This window comes from Eleginops maclovinus, chromosome 12, assembly GCF_036324505.1.
Source record: "Eleginops maclovinus isolate JMC-PN-2008 ecotype Puerto Natales chromosome 12, JC_Emac_rtc_rv5, whole genome shotgun sequence".
Classification (NCBI taxonomy): Eukaryota; Metazoa; Chordata; class Actinopteri; order Perciformes; family Eleginopidae; genus Eleginops; species Eleginops maclovinus.
The window spans coordinates 16,201,556-16,218,828 of NC_086360.1; the positions used below are offsets into that span (position 1 = coordinate 16,201,556).

The following is a 17,273-nucleotide window of genomic DNA, read 5'->3' on the forward strand; positions in this document are numbered from 1 at the left end:
ACGGGGTTTCAGAAAGATCATCATTTTACTGTTAAAATAACTTTATCCCCACACATGTACTTGTACACATTTAATAATGTAAACATTGTTTATTTTTATTTTTAAGTTTAATAACAGTATGGAACTTTTCATGCAGTCTTTCTTTTGATTGTTCAGTTTATAAACGCTGTATTACAAAATGTTATAATTTACAAGGAGGTTTAGAAGGCACCACGGGCACCCTTCAACACAGGACCAGTGTTAATGCTTAACATTCCAGACTGAAAAATATTCAACTAAAACAGAGACAATCTTAAGCAAGTGCATCGAATTAAAAGTCATTCATATTATGATGAAGATTGCATAAATGGGTAAAATTATTACATTTGATTGCATTTTTGTAGTAAACACCCAATTACACAAAACATACATATCGTAACAAAAATAATTGGCTGTTGTCTACAGTATACACAAACAATTCATGTTTTTCTGAACACAAAATACCCAGCAGAAAATAAATTAGACGTTTGGTATGATAGTATCCTCCCTTTAAATGCTTAAACCAGTTTTTATTTTCATTTTGTTTTCACAGTTTTTTCAATTGGCCATTTAATTCAAATATAAAATGTATCCACTCTTATGGTGAAATATTCAATATCAAGGTAAATATCAAGACGTTTCCACATGTATTATGTGGGGCTATAATTGGATACAGCAAGTGTGTAAATTTGGCATTTTTCTCTTTCATTCATCAATCTGAAATTGTAAAACATTATTGAATGAAAGTTAATAGCACAATAATACATTCAAAAGAATTTTGCTGTGCAACAAACAGGTTAATCACAGCCATCTCTTTATGTACACAATGATTATAACCGAGTGTATGTCTATGTCTCAGAGGCTACGTCTTCCTCTTTATTTCCTGAGACATTCTATAATCCTTTTATGTTTAGACTTTCCTTTAGAAGTCTTAAGTCCTTTTTTCAGGTCAAGCGAGTGGGCTTTTTTTGCTCTCCCCTGATGTCTCATGTCTATCAAACATCGTCAAAGATGCCTGCCCGCGAAGGAGACAGGGACAAATAACGTCCTCCTGTGGATCTAGAGTGTCAGACAAAGAGATACAGATTAAGTTGAAGAAGTCTGTTTAATTGTTATTAAGCTAAAAAATAAACAATGTTCAATTTAGCAAAAAAAAACAAACCTTCTGTTTGGTGAACCTTCATCACTGTAATTATCTCGCAGTAAGCTTCTGTGCTGCTCATCTTCCTCTTCCCCATCACTTCTGAATGTGATAACTGAGAAAAACAGAGAGCACTGTTTACACTGTGTACTGAAAGCAGGCAGACCTATTAATGTAGGCGAGACTCCAGTGGTAAACTATTTATAATAAAAACAATGATACAAATAAGCATAACATATTAGAACCAAGCCATTAACAAGATACTGTCAGACATGTTTATCTTATTGATTTGAGTAGCTGTGAATAACACAGACACTTATTCTATTCCATTGTAATACCATTTTTTTTAAATCCATACCACTATTTTTTATCTCAGGGAAGGGGCTACTCTGGTCATCATTTATCTCAGTGTAACCAGCTCTGCTCCACCCAGCCGCCCCCTGGGCTCCATACCGATCCCTCCAGGCCTGAAGCAGAAAAGGAAACCATAAATACCTATACACAATTAACACAAACCACCAGGGCCAATAAGCCTACTGATTCGGAGGATTTCCCTTGGCTACTCGTCATTTTGTACCGTTTGTATAGGATAAACATTTCTTACCCATCTTCGATTTTCTCCATCCTCAGTTTTCTGTCTTTTTCTTCTCTCTTTAAAAAAACAAATTGTGGTGCATGTCATTAAATAGCATGTGCACTTAGTTTAATTGTTATTATATATTACAGTGAGTGATCAAATACTGTCTTTAGGATATACAATAACTTAACGTGAATTGAGGTATAAGAAATGCAAAGTACAACCAACAATTAAGTTTACTTGAAATACATGAAGGTAGAAAATAATAGATGGAGGCTTCACAATTGTGGCTCATTTGTATAATATAATGAAATTAAATACAAGAGTCAAACAAATACTGCACTATTGAGCAGATACATCATATACAGCGAGAGAGTTTGTGAGAAAAAAATACCTCTTCTGATGTGTTCCCTGCCTTCATCCACCAGGTCAGAGGTCAAGTGGTCATCAGTGATGTACTGATGAAAGCCCAGGAGGTTCAAACAGCGAGAACCCAGGCTATAAACACAGACAAAATTAATAAATACACAGTTCAATGTATTTGAACAAGGTTTTATTTTTGTAAGTGGTTAAGGGCTTACCTGTAGTAAGTAGCAAAGCAGAGAAGCAATACCAACATGGGATAGTAGATGTAGAACCCATCAGATATAAAATATAAAACACGCATAGAGCCCATGATCTGCCAGAGGGTCAAAGAAAGAGGGATATTGCATCAGTCAGTTTATTTGAACCAAAATAAATGTTGTTATTCCTACCACTATCTTCTAAAAATGTGAATGAGTAAAAAATGAGTGTGCATTATCCAAATGTCTTTGTTTCTATGAATGTATGCTTGCTTCAGTGAAACCCACAGAGGTGTAGGATGTCTGTATTCTGTCCTGGTGTGAGATAGCAGAGTCCATGTGAATCAGGCCCAAAAAGTTGAGGCACAAAGGTGGGGTCAGACGACAAAACAACCTGAGAAGCAAATAACAAAGAGAAGCAACCCGATATAAAAAAGTAGTTTAACATATGGTGGTAAGGACTGCATCCTCTATTGAGACTGTGCTATATACATTTCAGTTAGCCCCCTGCAAAAGTGAAAGAAATGACTTATTATCTTATATTATGACAGAAACTTACATGCCGCTGAACTGCAGGCTGTAAGCGTCAGTCTGGTGATGTGGCACCAGGTAATAGTAGTTGAAGACTCGTATCCTGAACACTGTTGAGTAGACACAGACACACAGGAAGAGGATACTGACAAAGCACGCCATCTGGTGGAGAGAAACAAAGAAAGTAGAAAGGCGAGGGTGTTGCTTTAATATAATGTTCGATACACGAGACCATAAATATTCACATTAGAGCTATGTTCAAAACTACGTGAACCTCAACAGGATATAAGATGCTCTTGCTTAATAAAGCTTATGTTTAATGAATACATGCCTACCTCGATACAGATGTAGTTGTAATGTTTTTCAGCCATCTGAACAAAGACAGCGAAGAGGGAGAGGACAGGATGCGTGCTGAAGAAGGTGCACTCAGACCAAACGACTGCTGCTGAGAGGAGACACAGGAGCACTGCCAGCAGCCTATAGAAACCCTGCCTGCACACACACTCCCAGTACCACTCTGAGATGGAAACACACATACGCATGCAGTTGCATGAGTACATTCTGCAGGTATGAAATAAAACTGAAAAACTGGAAACAATAGTGTTTCATACTTAACTTCATGATATCTTTTCATGCATCATGCTTTTTCAATATTAAGTTGACATTTAAAGCAGAGTGTGACAAAGAGAGTTTATCAGCATATCTCAAGCAGTGAAACCCACCCACTAATTCAATCAAATTAGGAAAACTCTGGGATATATAAGGTCATTATGAAGCCATTATTGGATTATTGAAGGGGAACAAAAAAGTGCAAAAAAGGTAAAACCTCTGCACAGGTCTTACAGAATAAGGGACATACAATGAAAACAATATTCTTAAAAAAAATAATATGTTGTGGTTCTAGAAGTAGCTTGGACATTAAAATTAACTCATAAATAATGAAATATGCTGTATCTTGTTGAAAAATGTATTGATTTCAACCTTTGATCATTGGAGAATAGAGTAAACTTTTTCTATTCAAGCAGGTTAAGTTAAGGGCATTTATCTGACGTCCTGTGTCTACAATCACAATTATTATGAAGCCAGATTGACGTGAATGAAAAAATAGGAGCATTCAGGATCCCAATGATCTACTACTGATGAGAAATTTGATCAGTTGTAGAAAAAAAAAAATCCAAGACACCAGCAGGTTATTACCAGTTCCAAAAATGCAAATTCTCAATCTAAAATACCTATATAATGCATCTAAATTAAGTGTTGAGAGTACTTTCCATATGTATCTGAGGTTTAGGCACTGACTGAACTCACCCACAGTAGGAGTATAAATGAACCGGCGGATCCAGCCATGGTGCTGTTCAGAGGGGAAGCTGTGGGTGAAGTGCCGGAGCGGGCTGCTCTGGCTTTTGGCTACATCTTCTAGATGGAAAGCCTGCTCTAACAAGATGGACCACTGAACCTGACTCTGTCCCTGTCTCTGCACTGCAGAGATGACCTGAAACACACAAATAACAATATCATGTCATTGTTTGCATTGTTTGTTCAAAACCAAAGTGAAATATTAAAAATAATATTTACCTTTTTATGAAGCTTAAACAGGACTCCGTTGGTGGGAAGCACATTCTGCTCCCCCCGGGATCTTTCTGTGTTTCTCCTGAGCTCTTCTTGGTACTCAGCAGGACACTGAAAGGAGATCACACTTACACAGTTTCATCCCACAGGCCATTAGACTATTTAACACCTGAGCTTTTTATTGTTGTTTTTCATTTATATACATTTTTTTTAATGTCTTTTTATTGCACTGTTGAGGAACCTGTGATCTAAGTTTTTAATACATAACATAATAACCCCATAGTTGTGTATATGTTATGACAATAGACCTTTGAATCTTGAATAAAGACATAGCCCTTCTGTAAAAACTGTAACTGTAATTAAACTTTGGACTTGCACATCAAAATAATTTTTTTTTTTTTTTACCTTTGCAATAATGGTGTCCACACACTTCCTGAGACCGTGGTTGTACCTGATGGATTCATGGACACCTGCCACCTCCTGATGATAATAGATGTTTTTATTCATGTTAGTATGAAAAAGGGTTCTGAGCAATTCCCTAAACACTTTCAGATTCAACCCCTGGTGGAATACTCTAACAGCACAGCCTTGTAGAAATCTCACCTCCATAACATCTGCTAGGTTCTCCTCCGCCGAGGCTTTCTCAGTGGCCATCTTTGCTGCCTTGAAATAGGTTTTGGCCAGCAGGTAATCGTAGGAGGATAAGAGCCAATAAGAGCGCGGGATCTCCACAAGGCCATAGCCCAGCAACAGCACCAGGAGGAAGAGGCCCCAGGTGTTAGCGGCTGTGATGCCAATGGTCTGGAGCTCTCTCCTGCACAAGTTTTACAGATAAGTCAAAGAACTAAACCACAGAATATCATCAGAATCAGGTTAATTTCAAGTATGTTTACACATACAAGGAACTTGTTTTGGTGTATAATGGTCAATACATAAACACAGTGAAAGGAATTAAGTTGGTAAATTAAAGCAAATCTAGAACTATCATAAAAACAATTGTAACAACTATGATGAAATAAAAGGTAAAAAATGGCTTTAAACAAATACATTAGTACAATAAGAGAAGAACAAAATACTGTGAAAACAGTATGTGCATTAATGAACAGAAGATGCTACCTGAATTGACACACCTTAAACTTACCATGAGAGTTGCCACTGTGGATGAGCAGCAACATAGATGAGCAGAGAGATGAAGATGAGGAGGTAGGTGCCATAATAGATAGCATTTTCAATGAGAGCTGTTTTAATCCTTCCAACTCTGGAGAAAGCTCCTGACCGCGCGTACGACTGCATGAAGGGCAATAGTAGCCTGTACACACACAGACACACAATATCAGTGTTTGAGTCTGTGTGAAGATTCATGTGTGCGTGTATCTTTCTTACCAAGTCAGAAACTGGGATGTCCAGTATACGACTCTCCAGAACACTGGTAGGATGCCATCTGGGATATAACTCCATGGCTCCTCACAAACCTTTGGTATACTGTGAAAAACACAGAAACACATGTAAACATACAGTGTAATTTCCGGGAACATACTTTGAGCCGCTGCGATGCGCATAGCCATCTACCACAGTGTCTTTTTTGAAAAGTTGGACATTTATTTTTCAACCTACTGAAAAAAACATACTATATACTGTTTATGAAAGATATATTATGAGGGTCATTTTTGAATGCTTACATTAACATTTCAATGTACTTCATTTTATTGTGGTGGAAGCAGACTTCTCAGACAAAGTCTTGAAACTCAAATGACATCAATACTACCTGCATGATATCATGGAGATAAGTGAGACGAATGAAACAGCCCTTATCTACAAGTTGTTGATGCCTTACCCTCGTTATCCAACCCAGTGTGTACATCCAGCCAGAAGGTTTTAAATCTAAAAATACACTTTTATCACCAGACACTCTAGTGCAGAGGGCATGACCACAACTCTATTATTACAATTTAATTGATTAAATAAAGTTAAAAAAGGAAAACCTTTTGAATGAATCACTCACAATAAAACAAATACTGACGGAGTATAGAGACAGATCACCAACTGAGACTGAAAACCCCACTGCCAGCTTTTCAGTTTACAACTGTCCAAAATCCTGTGATGCTTGGATATTGGTAACATATACATCTAGTAACACTAAATCATATTGGTTTTCATAATACTTTTACTTATATTATATTGTGTATCATGTTGTACGTACCACTGGAGGAAAACATTACCTTGAAATGGTCAAAAACATCAGACGTTATTTTATTTACCTGACAGTTGGATTAACTGAGGATTTGTTGTCCGTCTGATAAGTGTGTCTTGCTTGATTTACAGGAGTAGGTTGATTTGCATTGTCCAGTATACATTGCTTGTAGATGGTCTAAAAGAGGAGGAGAGATTAGAGTTTAAGCAAACACATTCCATGATGAAGCCTATTCATCACTTTTCAATGGGGCAGGTAGGATGCTGGAGGCAAGACAAATAAACACAAAGAGATCAAACAACCCAGACACATTATTCTAAAAACACAAACAGAATTGTTTCATGTTTTGGCCCTGAGAAGGTAAAAGAAAAAACTATACAAAAAGACCTTGTGTTTCATTTAAACAGCTGCAAGGGTTTCATACCGTGCTGACGTCCAGCGGCAGGATGAAGACGATGAGGAAGCAGAGGTACCAGGACAGCAGCGTACCCAAAAGCACCATTCGCTGCTGCCTCCGCAAGTCTCCATAGCGTTGGAGAAGGTAGAGGGCCAAGAGGAAAACAACTACGACCACTACAGCCAACGCAGCAGCACTCATAGTGAGGAATGAACACACAGCCGTCAAGAAGCCATGGTGACGCACTGTGGAGGGAAAGAGATACACACAGACACGCTGAGCCTATATCAGCTGCTCTTATCTGCTGGATAACATAGAAAGCCAGTATGACCACTATCACAGGGGTGAGGAGGGAGAGAGGAGTGAATGAACCCATGGGAAAATAAAAAGAGAAGATGGACAAAGTAAGACGGATGTAGAATAATCTGTTTAGTTGTTCAACAATTAAAGTACCATATAGTTACTCATTCTGCAAATAATGCTGTTGTGTTTTAGAAACTTGGATTTGTTTTCTTTTGTTACATGCTTTTCATTATCTGTATAATGTCAACATGCGTTAGAAGAGTAATGTTATTTAAAAAAATAAAGCATAAGCTTTTTAATATAGCATTAAAGGAGTCCAGTGCAAAATCACAACAATGTAACTGTGACATCAAGTGATGCAGACTTGATGTTCACTATTACAAAGTGTTATTCATTTTAAAGAGAATAAAATTGAATTATTCTAGTATCTGGAATAATCAGAAATGTATATATCCACAAAACTAAAGCAAAATATATATGTTTTAATTGATACATAAATATATTAATTCATCAATTGTATTTAGGTAGACACGTTAAAAATATGTGACCTTTCAAATACACTTTATGTTGGGTTTTTTTAAATCGATACTTACATGATCAAACAATAAAAGTACTCTGCTATAAAATGGTTTATGGTAGTTTAAATAAAGGTGTGGTTCAAAATGTTCCAATCCAAATATGTTCTAATTACAGGCTGTCTCCGGGTAGCCTACCAGTCAAACAGTTAATATCTTTCGTTTTGTTTTCATCTAACAGCTCGCTGAAATATAATATTATTTGTTTGTAGTTATATTGCTTTGATTATGGCTACCACCAAAGCTGTACACGGTTTCTGTCATGAGTGCACTGTGGTCACACTGACGTGACAACAAAGCAGCACGTTGGTCTCCGGTCGTTGTTTCGGATCGTCTGTTAATAATCTTTCTGCGGACGAACAGTCTGTGAATAAATGTACAAAAAAAACAACTACAAAAAGTGATTCCTCTTACCTTTGAGTTTCTGCGCTCAGGTTGAAGCTTGTACAGCAGTAAACTGTCTGAATCTACTGTCACATCGTGTTCCTTAGACGTGAGTCCGAAAAATGTACACAACCTTTGAAACTACATTACGTAAAGCCGCACGACATGCGCTCTCTGACGCTGCAAGGAGTTCTGGGTAATGTAGGCGAGTCAACTCAACTTTATTTAAATAGTACCATTCAAAGAATCAGGCAGCCCTAACTAAATACATAGTAGGTGCTTGAAGAAAAGACTCCACATACAGCAATGCATTGAATATGTTATACATTGTTATATAAATGTAAAGTTAAAAGTAATTTAAAGTTATACATCAAATTTGTGCTTTTAGTAAAACGCAACAGATTTATTTGTTACATAATACAGACTTGAATATTATGTCATACAGAGAAATCAATCTACATTAAAGTATATGCACTGTAAGACTTTAGTTATGACATTAGGGTATTTAAAGATGCTAATAGATTGATGAAAGATAGTTAAAAACCCTGCATGGTGATGAAAGGATAATCAAAAGCTGTGACACTAGGATGCAACTCATTACTTTTGATCACAAAAAGCATTTTTGGCATAGATTTATTATGTTGTGAAATTGTATTGCAGTTTTGAGGAAAATATGTTCCTAGGCCCATGACTTCGACCCAATCGGTTTCTACTCTTTCTATTCCTTTTGAATGGGTGCGAAATCTTCAGAATTGGTTAGGCAGGAGCTGTGTCACTTTGTGGCTGAAGCAAATGTCTTTGTCAGTTCTCGGCCGTAACTTCAAATACATTTTCATTGTCATCAAGTTCGAGCTCTCCCGTGTTCTCATTGTGTTACAACGTGCTCTTTATACGGCACAGACTATTATTTCAGTTTCTGATCTCATTGAGATGTACACACACATTGCATTGTGGCATGACACAAACATGTATACTATACTTTAAATCCTATGATGTGATCCCCATTGGATTTTAGTTCAGATAAAAAAATAACTGAATTGATATGCTTCCAGTTGTAATTTGCAGCAAAAAGTGCAATAATCTTGACAGATAATTGTTTAACAGTCTTGATAAATCTTTAGTCCAGTCAACAATTTAAATATGTTCCCACAAACTTCTCTCAGCACTTATTTTTCAGTTTTATACTTTTAAATACCAAATTTAGTCTGTGATTGTTGGATACAGACGTAATTCCCAACAATTTCCCAAAACTGATTCTAAAAGTCTCAGTGAATTGTTGCCAGTGTTTTCAACATTCTAGCTTTTTTTGATTGTCCAAACTATATGCAACTTAAAAAGTGCAAAACATTTTATCAGGTGAAGAGCTTTACATTTTCCTTGTTGTCAAAATGTTCCAAATGAGAAAGCAAAACATGTTCAATCCATTTCAGTTGTGGGAGAACATCCACACATATGGGTCGTCAGCATACAGCGGGCCCAGCACGTTGAAGCACACAGCCCGGTGCTCCAGTAAAATGTCCATCTGGCTCATCAGGTCCAGACAGAGATGCTCTATAATATTCAGACACACAGACCAGCTTCCAACTGCTCTGGACACACCGAGCGCATCCATCCAAACTGACCCAAAAATGTTTGTAGATTCTGGCAAGTCATCAAGGAGATTGTCCAACAGCTCCATTTTGTTCATGAATCTGTTTTAGTAAACTCTATGTAGATCAGCAATCCATTCACAGTGCTCCACCGTCACACTGATCTGGTTCTGTTCTCTGTTTCTCTGTCGCTGTCTTGTTCCTGCAGTGTGAGGCTTATTGCCTTGATTCAAACAAGTTACAAAGCAGATAAAACCTGGCTGCATCAGCAGGTGCTTAGTGAAGCCATCTGTCAGCCTATGAGCCTACCCGCTCACCTTAACCCATTAACCCATTAACCCCTTAACCACTTCTCTTTCTCTCTCTCTCTCTTTCTCTCTCAGATTAGGTAATGTAAATAATCTAAGCCTATAATGGCCTAATTACATCCTTAGTTGTATCATTGTGAACCAGGGGGAACAACATTTATTTTTCATTTATTGTACTGTCTTTGTCAGTTTGAGCCCTGTCATTAATCTTTTTGGATCCTACTTACACCCTCGGACCGACAATCAGATACTTATGTTCACACATACTCATAAAAATCAGTTTAACTCTCTGATCATAGTAAGACCTACTTTGTACGTCTGATCCAGCATTGTTTTTGTTATTGCCACTGACATTTCTATTGGTAAATTGCATTGAATATAATGGGTTTGTAAATAATATGTTACAGTTTTCACCACTAGATGGAGGTAATAAATGAGTCCACAAATTCAGCATCCCACAGCTAACAGAGGAGAGACAAACCAAACTACCTTTTCACAATCATTGATGAAAGCAACATGTTCTTGACATTATAAAAAATAAATAAGTATAAGTTCCAAAGGTTTTTATTGTCTTTCTAACTTTACAAGAATTGTTATAATTAAACATTATAAAAGTAATTCCTGCACTCATGCTATAAAGGCAAGTCATTCATTTGGTGAAAAAAAGAATCATACTTACAATCCAACACAAATGGAAAACAACTCAATGACAGTTCAGACATGCAGAGCTCAGAAGTGAGACTGAAACATAACATGAGACTACCTCCTTCATAATATTGTCTTCTCTTTTTTCATTCTATTGTCATTATTTGCTTTAACTTTCATTTAAAGAGAGATGGGCATCTTTGACCTTTTGTTTATGAAAGAAAGAAAGGTATCATATTTAAATATTTGAGAGCCAAACACATCATCAACAAAGACTGAGGTTTCTGTTCACTCCCCTTGGCACCACATGGCAAAGATTATTTGGAAACCCAAACCTTGTATCAAGAACCTAGTGATCTTAGATTCAATGTTATTAAGACAGTGTGGAGTTCAATGGCGAGAAGTTACTTAACTTACAGTAGACAAGACAACAAACTGTTTTAAGCCATCCAGCCTTCAGAACTGTCACCAGAAAGAACTGAACCTGATAAGGTCATTTAAGTCAGATATTAAAATATAATAAATTGTATATTGTTAATTTCCCCGCTGCGGGACTAATAAAGCACTTCTGATTTCTGATATATAGCAAACAATCAAAGTAAGCAATCAAGTAATTGTACCACTGATTTAACAAACAAGCATGTTTGTTACATCAGTGGTGTTGAACAGAGGGGATTCCTTGTTAGGGAGCAGGAAAGATGTGTCTACCTGTGTGGTAAACTCTACCTTTGAATGTCTAGACTTTTTCTGTCCCTGCCACTGCATTTACTCACTCTATTTTTTCCTCAGAGTTCAGCACCCAAAGGCGTTCTTCACCATGTATTCAACCCCAGCACCATAAGTCCCCTAATTCTGCCCACTGGACGAGGAGCCACTGGGACAACGTCCAGTGTGGCCTGAGAAATGGTGTGTGAACAGCCTCATCTCCCATCGTGCCCATTGAAAAACATCTACGAGTGCGCTGAGACCCCTGGGTTTGAAGTCTGTAACATTTGATCCATGGGAAACCCTTGTGCACAAAGATGCCGGTGAACAATGTCGCCCCAGTTCTGTGTGTCCCTAGGGGGCCACTGTAGCCTGCAGATCTGATAACCTGTCCTGGATACATCACTCCCCTGAGAGGGGACCACTCCCATCTGAAATGACTGGCCTGGTACAGCAGCCTGGGTCAGCTACAGTTTCTCAATGGCGCTGAGACTGAGGGATTGGCCCATGTGTATTTCTATATAAAACATGCATGTGTGTGCTGAAATTGAAAAACTGTCAGCCCCAATTTCCTCATCTTCTAACAGAATAAAAGTGACATCTTTCTCCAATTCCCTGCCATCCTTCATCGATTTCCTTTACATAAAATTGATGAAGGATGGCAGCAACACACAAGGAGTTTTTCCTCTTTTATGAAGGCTCAATTTGCATTGTTTTCTTGCAGGTCTGTCATGTTGTCCCTTAAAAGTTAATCCCAACAGTACATTTGATACCATTGCAAGCACATGGATCCTATGGCCAACTATGAGCAAACAGATAGTTGCATTGGGATGGAAAAACAGAAACCCATTTTGTTCCACATTCCTCCTGTAATCTATTTAACAGAACTGAGACCAACTATCTGACTAAAGTACTCGAGGCGGTGCAGGCTTTTAAGCTGACAGAGATGAAGCAAGTAAAATACAGATATAGAGAAACTTTCAAAACATGCTTTATTTTCTAACAGAATCACAACAAACATTTGTATAATCTCTGTGACCCTTGTATTTCTGTTCCCACACTTTTATTAAGACAAGTATATATATATATATATATATATATATATATATACAGTGGGGCAAAAAAGTATTTAGTCAGCCACCAATTGTGCAAGTTCTCCCATTTAAAAAGATGAGAGAGGCCTGTAATTTTTATCATAGGTATACCTCAACTATGAGAGACAGAATGAGAAAAAAAAATCCAGGAAATCACATTGTAGGATTTTTAATGAATTAATTTCAAATTATTGTGGAAAATAAGTATTTGGTCAATAACAAAAGTTCATCTCAATACTTTGTTACATACCCTTTGTTGGCAATGACAGAGGTCAAACGTTTTCTGTAAGTCTTCACAAGGTTTCCACACACTGTTGCTGGTATTTTGGCCCATTCCTCCATGCAGATCTCCTCTAAAGCAGTGATGTTTTGGGGCTGTCACTGGGCATCACGGACTTTCAACTCCCTCCAAAGATTTTCTATGGGGTTGAGATCTGGAGACTGGCTAGGCCACTCCAGGACCTTGAAATGCTTCTTACGAAGCCACTCCTTCATTGCCCTGGCGGTGTGTTTGGGATCATTGTCATGCTGAAAGACCCAGCCACGCTTCATCTTCAGTGCCCTTGCTGATGGAAGGAGGTTTTCACTCAAAATCTCACGATACATGGCCCCATTCATTCTTTCCTTTACACGGATCAGTCGTCCTGGTCCCTTTGCAGAAAAACAGCCCCAAAGCATGATGTTTCCACCCCCATGCTTCACAGTAGGTATGGTGTTCTTTGGATGCAACTCTGCACTCTTTCTCCTCCAAACACGACGAGTTGAGTTTTTACCAAAAGGTTCTATTTTGGTTTCATCTGACCATATGACATTCTCCCAATCCTCTTCTGGATCATCCAAATGCCCTCTAGCAAACTTCAGACGGGCCTGGACATGTACTGGCTTAAGCAGGGGGACACGTCTGGAACTGCAGGATTTAAGTCCCTGGCGGCGTAGTGTGTTACTGATGGTAGCCTCTGTTACTTTGGTCCCAGCTCTCTGCAGGTCATTCACTAGGTCCCCCCGTGTGGTTCTGGGATTTTTGCTCACCGTTCTTGTGATCATTTTGACCCCACGGGGTGAGATCTTGTGTGGAGCCCCAGATCGAGGGAGATTAGCAGTGGTCTTGTATGTCTTCCATTTTCTAATAATTGCTCCCACAGTTGATTTCTTCACACCAAGCTGCTTACCTATTGCAGATTCAGTTTTCCCAGCCTGGTGCAGGTCTACAATTTTGTCTCTGGTCTCCTTTGACAGCTCTTTGGTCTTGGCCATAGTGGAGTTTGGAGTATGACTGTTTGAGGTTGTGGACAGGTGTCTTTTATACTGATAACGAGTTCAAAAAGGTGCCATTAATACAGGTAACGAGTGGAGGACAGAGGAGCCTCTTAAAGAAGAAGTTACAGGTCTGTGAGAGCCAGAAATCTTGCTTGTTTGTAGGTGACCAAATACTTATTTTACCGAGGAATTTACCAATTAATTCATTAAAAATCCTACAATGTGATTTCCTGGATTTTCTTTTCTCATTCTGTCTCTTATAGTTGAGGTATACCTATGATAAAAATTACAGGCCTCTCTCATCTTTTTAAATGGGAGAACTTGCACAATTGGTGGCTGACTAAATACTTTTTTGCCCCACTGTATATATATAAATACAGTCCACACATTTTCTACCCAGCATCCATGGCAATGTGTGACATTCACCTGCTTCTCTGTTGTTTCCGTTTCTATGTGTTTTACATCAGGATGCCAGATCCCCCTTTTTCTTTCTTCAATTTACAAGTTGTGCTCTCCTGCTGACCCCATCAGCCGATCCCTTGCTTAGCACGGGGACAGCAACACAAAAGCGACTGTTGACCGGAGTTGCTTGTTGGGATAGCTGTGCGACGGATGCCATATGGGTCACTGGGGTGAGTGTGAAGAATGGTGGGGTGCTTATTTAAAGCTTTCCGGATGAGCTGAGGTTTAATGATGGGGAAGCCAGGAATCTGGTCTGTCAGTATTGCTGTAACAAACACAATGGGCCTCATGCAAGAGGATTTATAGATAAACAATTTCTCTTATTTTGGTTACAATCCATTATATCTTCTAATACTACGAAGTTGGGTTAACCAATGTGTTTCTCTTCTCTAGCGTAACGGAAAAGTGTGGTCGCGTGCAGGAAAGCTTAAAATGTAGATATTTATATGTAATATTAAATTAATGGCAGAAAGAAATACTATAAGTCCACTGATCCCAAATAAGACCAGAAAAACACTTAAACATTGCAAGCGATTGGGTTCTGAATGTCTTAGATCCAAATTGGTGTATTGATTTTCCCGCAGTGGCAGATTTGACGCTCAGGAAAGGAAACTGTTTATTGTGTTTAAGTTTATTCAAAAGTACTTCCATTTCTCCACAGCTGAATGTCTTCTTCTTACAGCCTTTCCTCGAGAGCATCTCCCCAATTGTTGCTGTATATCTAATAATTTTGCTACATGACGCCAAATGTCCAGAGATTATGCATTTTATGTCTGGAAACGGTTTGCATTTGTTGGAAATGATTATAAAATAATTGTGAACTGAAAGCTGTGTGGTGAACCATTAACATTTTCACACACACACACACACACACACACACACACACACACACACACACACACACACACACACACACACACACACACACACACACACACACACACACACACACACACACTGGTAATGACCTACATTCATAAGATTTTGTCTGGGTTTCACTATATCTTTGAATGGAAGACAGATGCTTTTCAACTGTTTTGCTAAATGTAATAACTGATACTGGAACTAAGGAGAGAACTGTGTGTACCAGTAACATACTCAGTAACATACATCAACTAATGAACAAAAAAGGCAAGTAAAGGTTTCTACATCTTAGAGGGAGGATGTGTTCAGCCCCTTCTGAGAGATTAAACATTTCTTAAGGAACTTCAAATCCTCCACCTGTCTAGCGAAAAGCTAGACCCTACATCCACCTGCTCACCTGTGCTAACCAACAGTATTCTCAAACTCAGGCAAGAATATTGATGGGAGTAGCATAACATATTATATTTGTTGTTCTCTGTAATATTCAACACAACTTTGATTGTGAGTTGCCAGATTGGGTAATCATGGATGTCCATCCTGTTGTCAGGAGTGTCTCTGTATCAAAAATAAATACTGTTACAGCAGTGACATAGAGGGACTTGGAGCCACTGACAATGCTGGCCGGTCTGCACTAATAATAAGTCAGTGACTCAGTCTAAGCTCCTCAGACCAAGGTGTTGAAAGAAGCTATTCAGTATATCCGAAGCCCAGGGGACGATGGAGCAACAGTACAGATTCTCTCCTTGCAAAGTAATTGCCTGTGTGTTCAAACTAATGATGGTTATCCAAGCATCTCAGAGGAACAATGTTTTCACTTACAACTTGATGCTTCACTTTGTTGCTGCATTATATCATGAGTTATGATTACAGTCTTACAGTATCTGCAACATGGCAAACATCACTTTGTTTTCACAAGCATGTTTGTTTTCAGCCCCATAACAGATTTAAGACCAGAAACTACATTTAGTAAATCTGATGGTTAATTTTAAATGGAAGTTGCTGAAATTAGATTGCAGTGGACCTCAGAGACAATGGGTCTATAGTACTAAAAACAGCAAAACAAAAAAAAAGATTTCCCATACTTTAAAACAATATCTCTTCCAAAGTTTTGCAAACAATTATCTTTCTCTACACAAAGGCAAGAATCAGTCCAAACCAATAACTGTGGATTGTTGTGAGTAACTGTGCAATTATACAATATACTGAATGGAAATATTTGGTGCTTTGAATTCCATTCAGACACAGTGTAAATATGTTTGAGTGGAACTTGGAACAGCTCTGATGTCCACACAGCAAACCCTGGATGAATATTTCGGTGGTATTTTTCTTGGAAATACTTCTATTTTCTAGTAGTAGCTAGATGCATGCCAAAGTCAGAGGTTATATAATTTAACTTAACTCATATGTTGCAGGAAGTTTGTGTGTGTATGTGTGTGTGTGTGTGCGTGTGTGTGTGTGTGTGTGTGTGTGTGTGTGTGTGTGTGTGTGTGTGTGTGTGTGTGTGTGTGTGTGTGTGTGTGTGTGTGTGTGTGTGTGTGTGTGACTGACGGTTGAAACATTTAACCACATCCATGCCAAACATAAATTCCCTTGCAATGAGTCAGAAAGGATGCCTTCAGCTGCACCTCTCCAATTTACTCTGTCCCCGACTTTTTTACCCAGACACATTAGCCAACCACCCACAAATGCAAAACACACACACATTTCAATAAATGTGCATCACACATGCCAAATCTGAATTCCGTAATTTTGCTCCCGGTCTTCAGCCTGCTAGTGTTTGGTTGATCCTCAGTGGGAGTGTTTTTCTTGACCAATGTGTCTCCTGAGGTAAAGTAATCATTACTTTTAAATGGCACACATCTAACTGTTTGCCAAATTCCTAAAAAAAAAAAAAAAAACTCATCACTATTTGAACAGATTGTGTGTTTATAGCAAAAAGTTTCAAAGCACGAGTTGTATGACTGGAACTTGGAGAACATTTCCCCGTTCTGTTTAGCTTCGCCTAACTAAAGACTCTAGTGTTTTTCATGGAAAAAATATTACCTTTTTCTGATGTTAATGTGTAATGGACTTCAATCTAGTCAACAGAGCAGATTGATT

The 17,273-nt window shown here is 38.3% G+C and overlaps 1 protein-coding gene across 1 annotated transcript; it reads right to left on the reverse strand.

The window, feature by feature from the left end:
- Window positions 1–136: 136 nt before the first annotated feature.
- On the reverse strand, window positions 137–8,394 carry LOC134873669 (G-protein coupled receptor-associated protein LMBRD2B-like). The gene is made up of 18 exons (XM_063897470.1): window positions 8,280–8,394; window positions 7,015–7,232; window positions 6,658–6,767; window positions 5,783–5,881; window positions 5,541–5,708; window positions 5,003–5,213; window positions 4,805–4,879; window positions 4,406–4,510; window positions 4,139–4,322; window positions 3,166–3,347; window positions 2,859–2,992; window positions 2,588–2,693; window positions 2,318–2,415; window positions 2,131–2,234; window positions 1,764–1,810; window positions 1,518–1,626; window positions 1,181–1,274; window positions 137–1,077 (listed from the first exon to the last, which is right to left on the reverse strand). The coding sequence occupies exons 2-18, from the start codon at window positions 7,186–7,188 to the stop codon at window positions 1,014–1,016; spliced, it is 2,064 nt and encodes a 687-aa protein (XP_063753540.1). The 5' UTR covers window positions 7,189–7,232; window positions 8,280–8,394; the 3' UTR covers window positions 137–1,013.
- Between the last annotated feature and the right edge of the window lie 8,879 nt (window positions 8,395–17,273).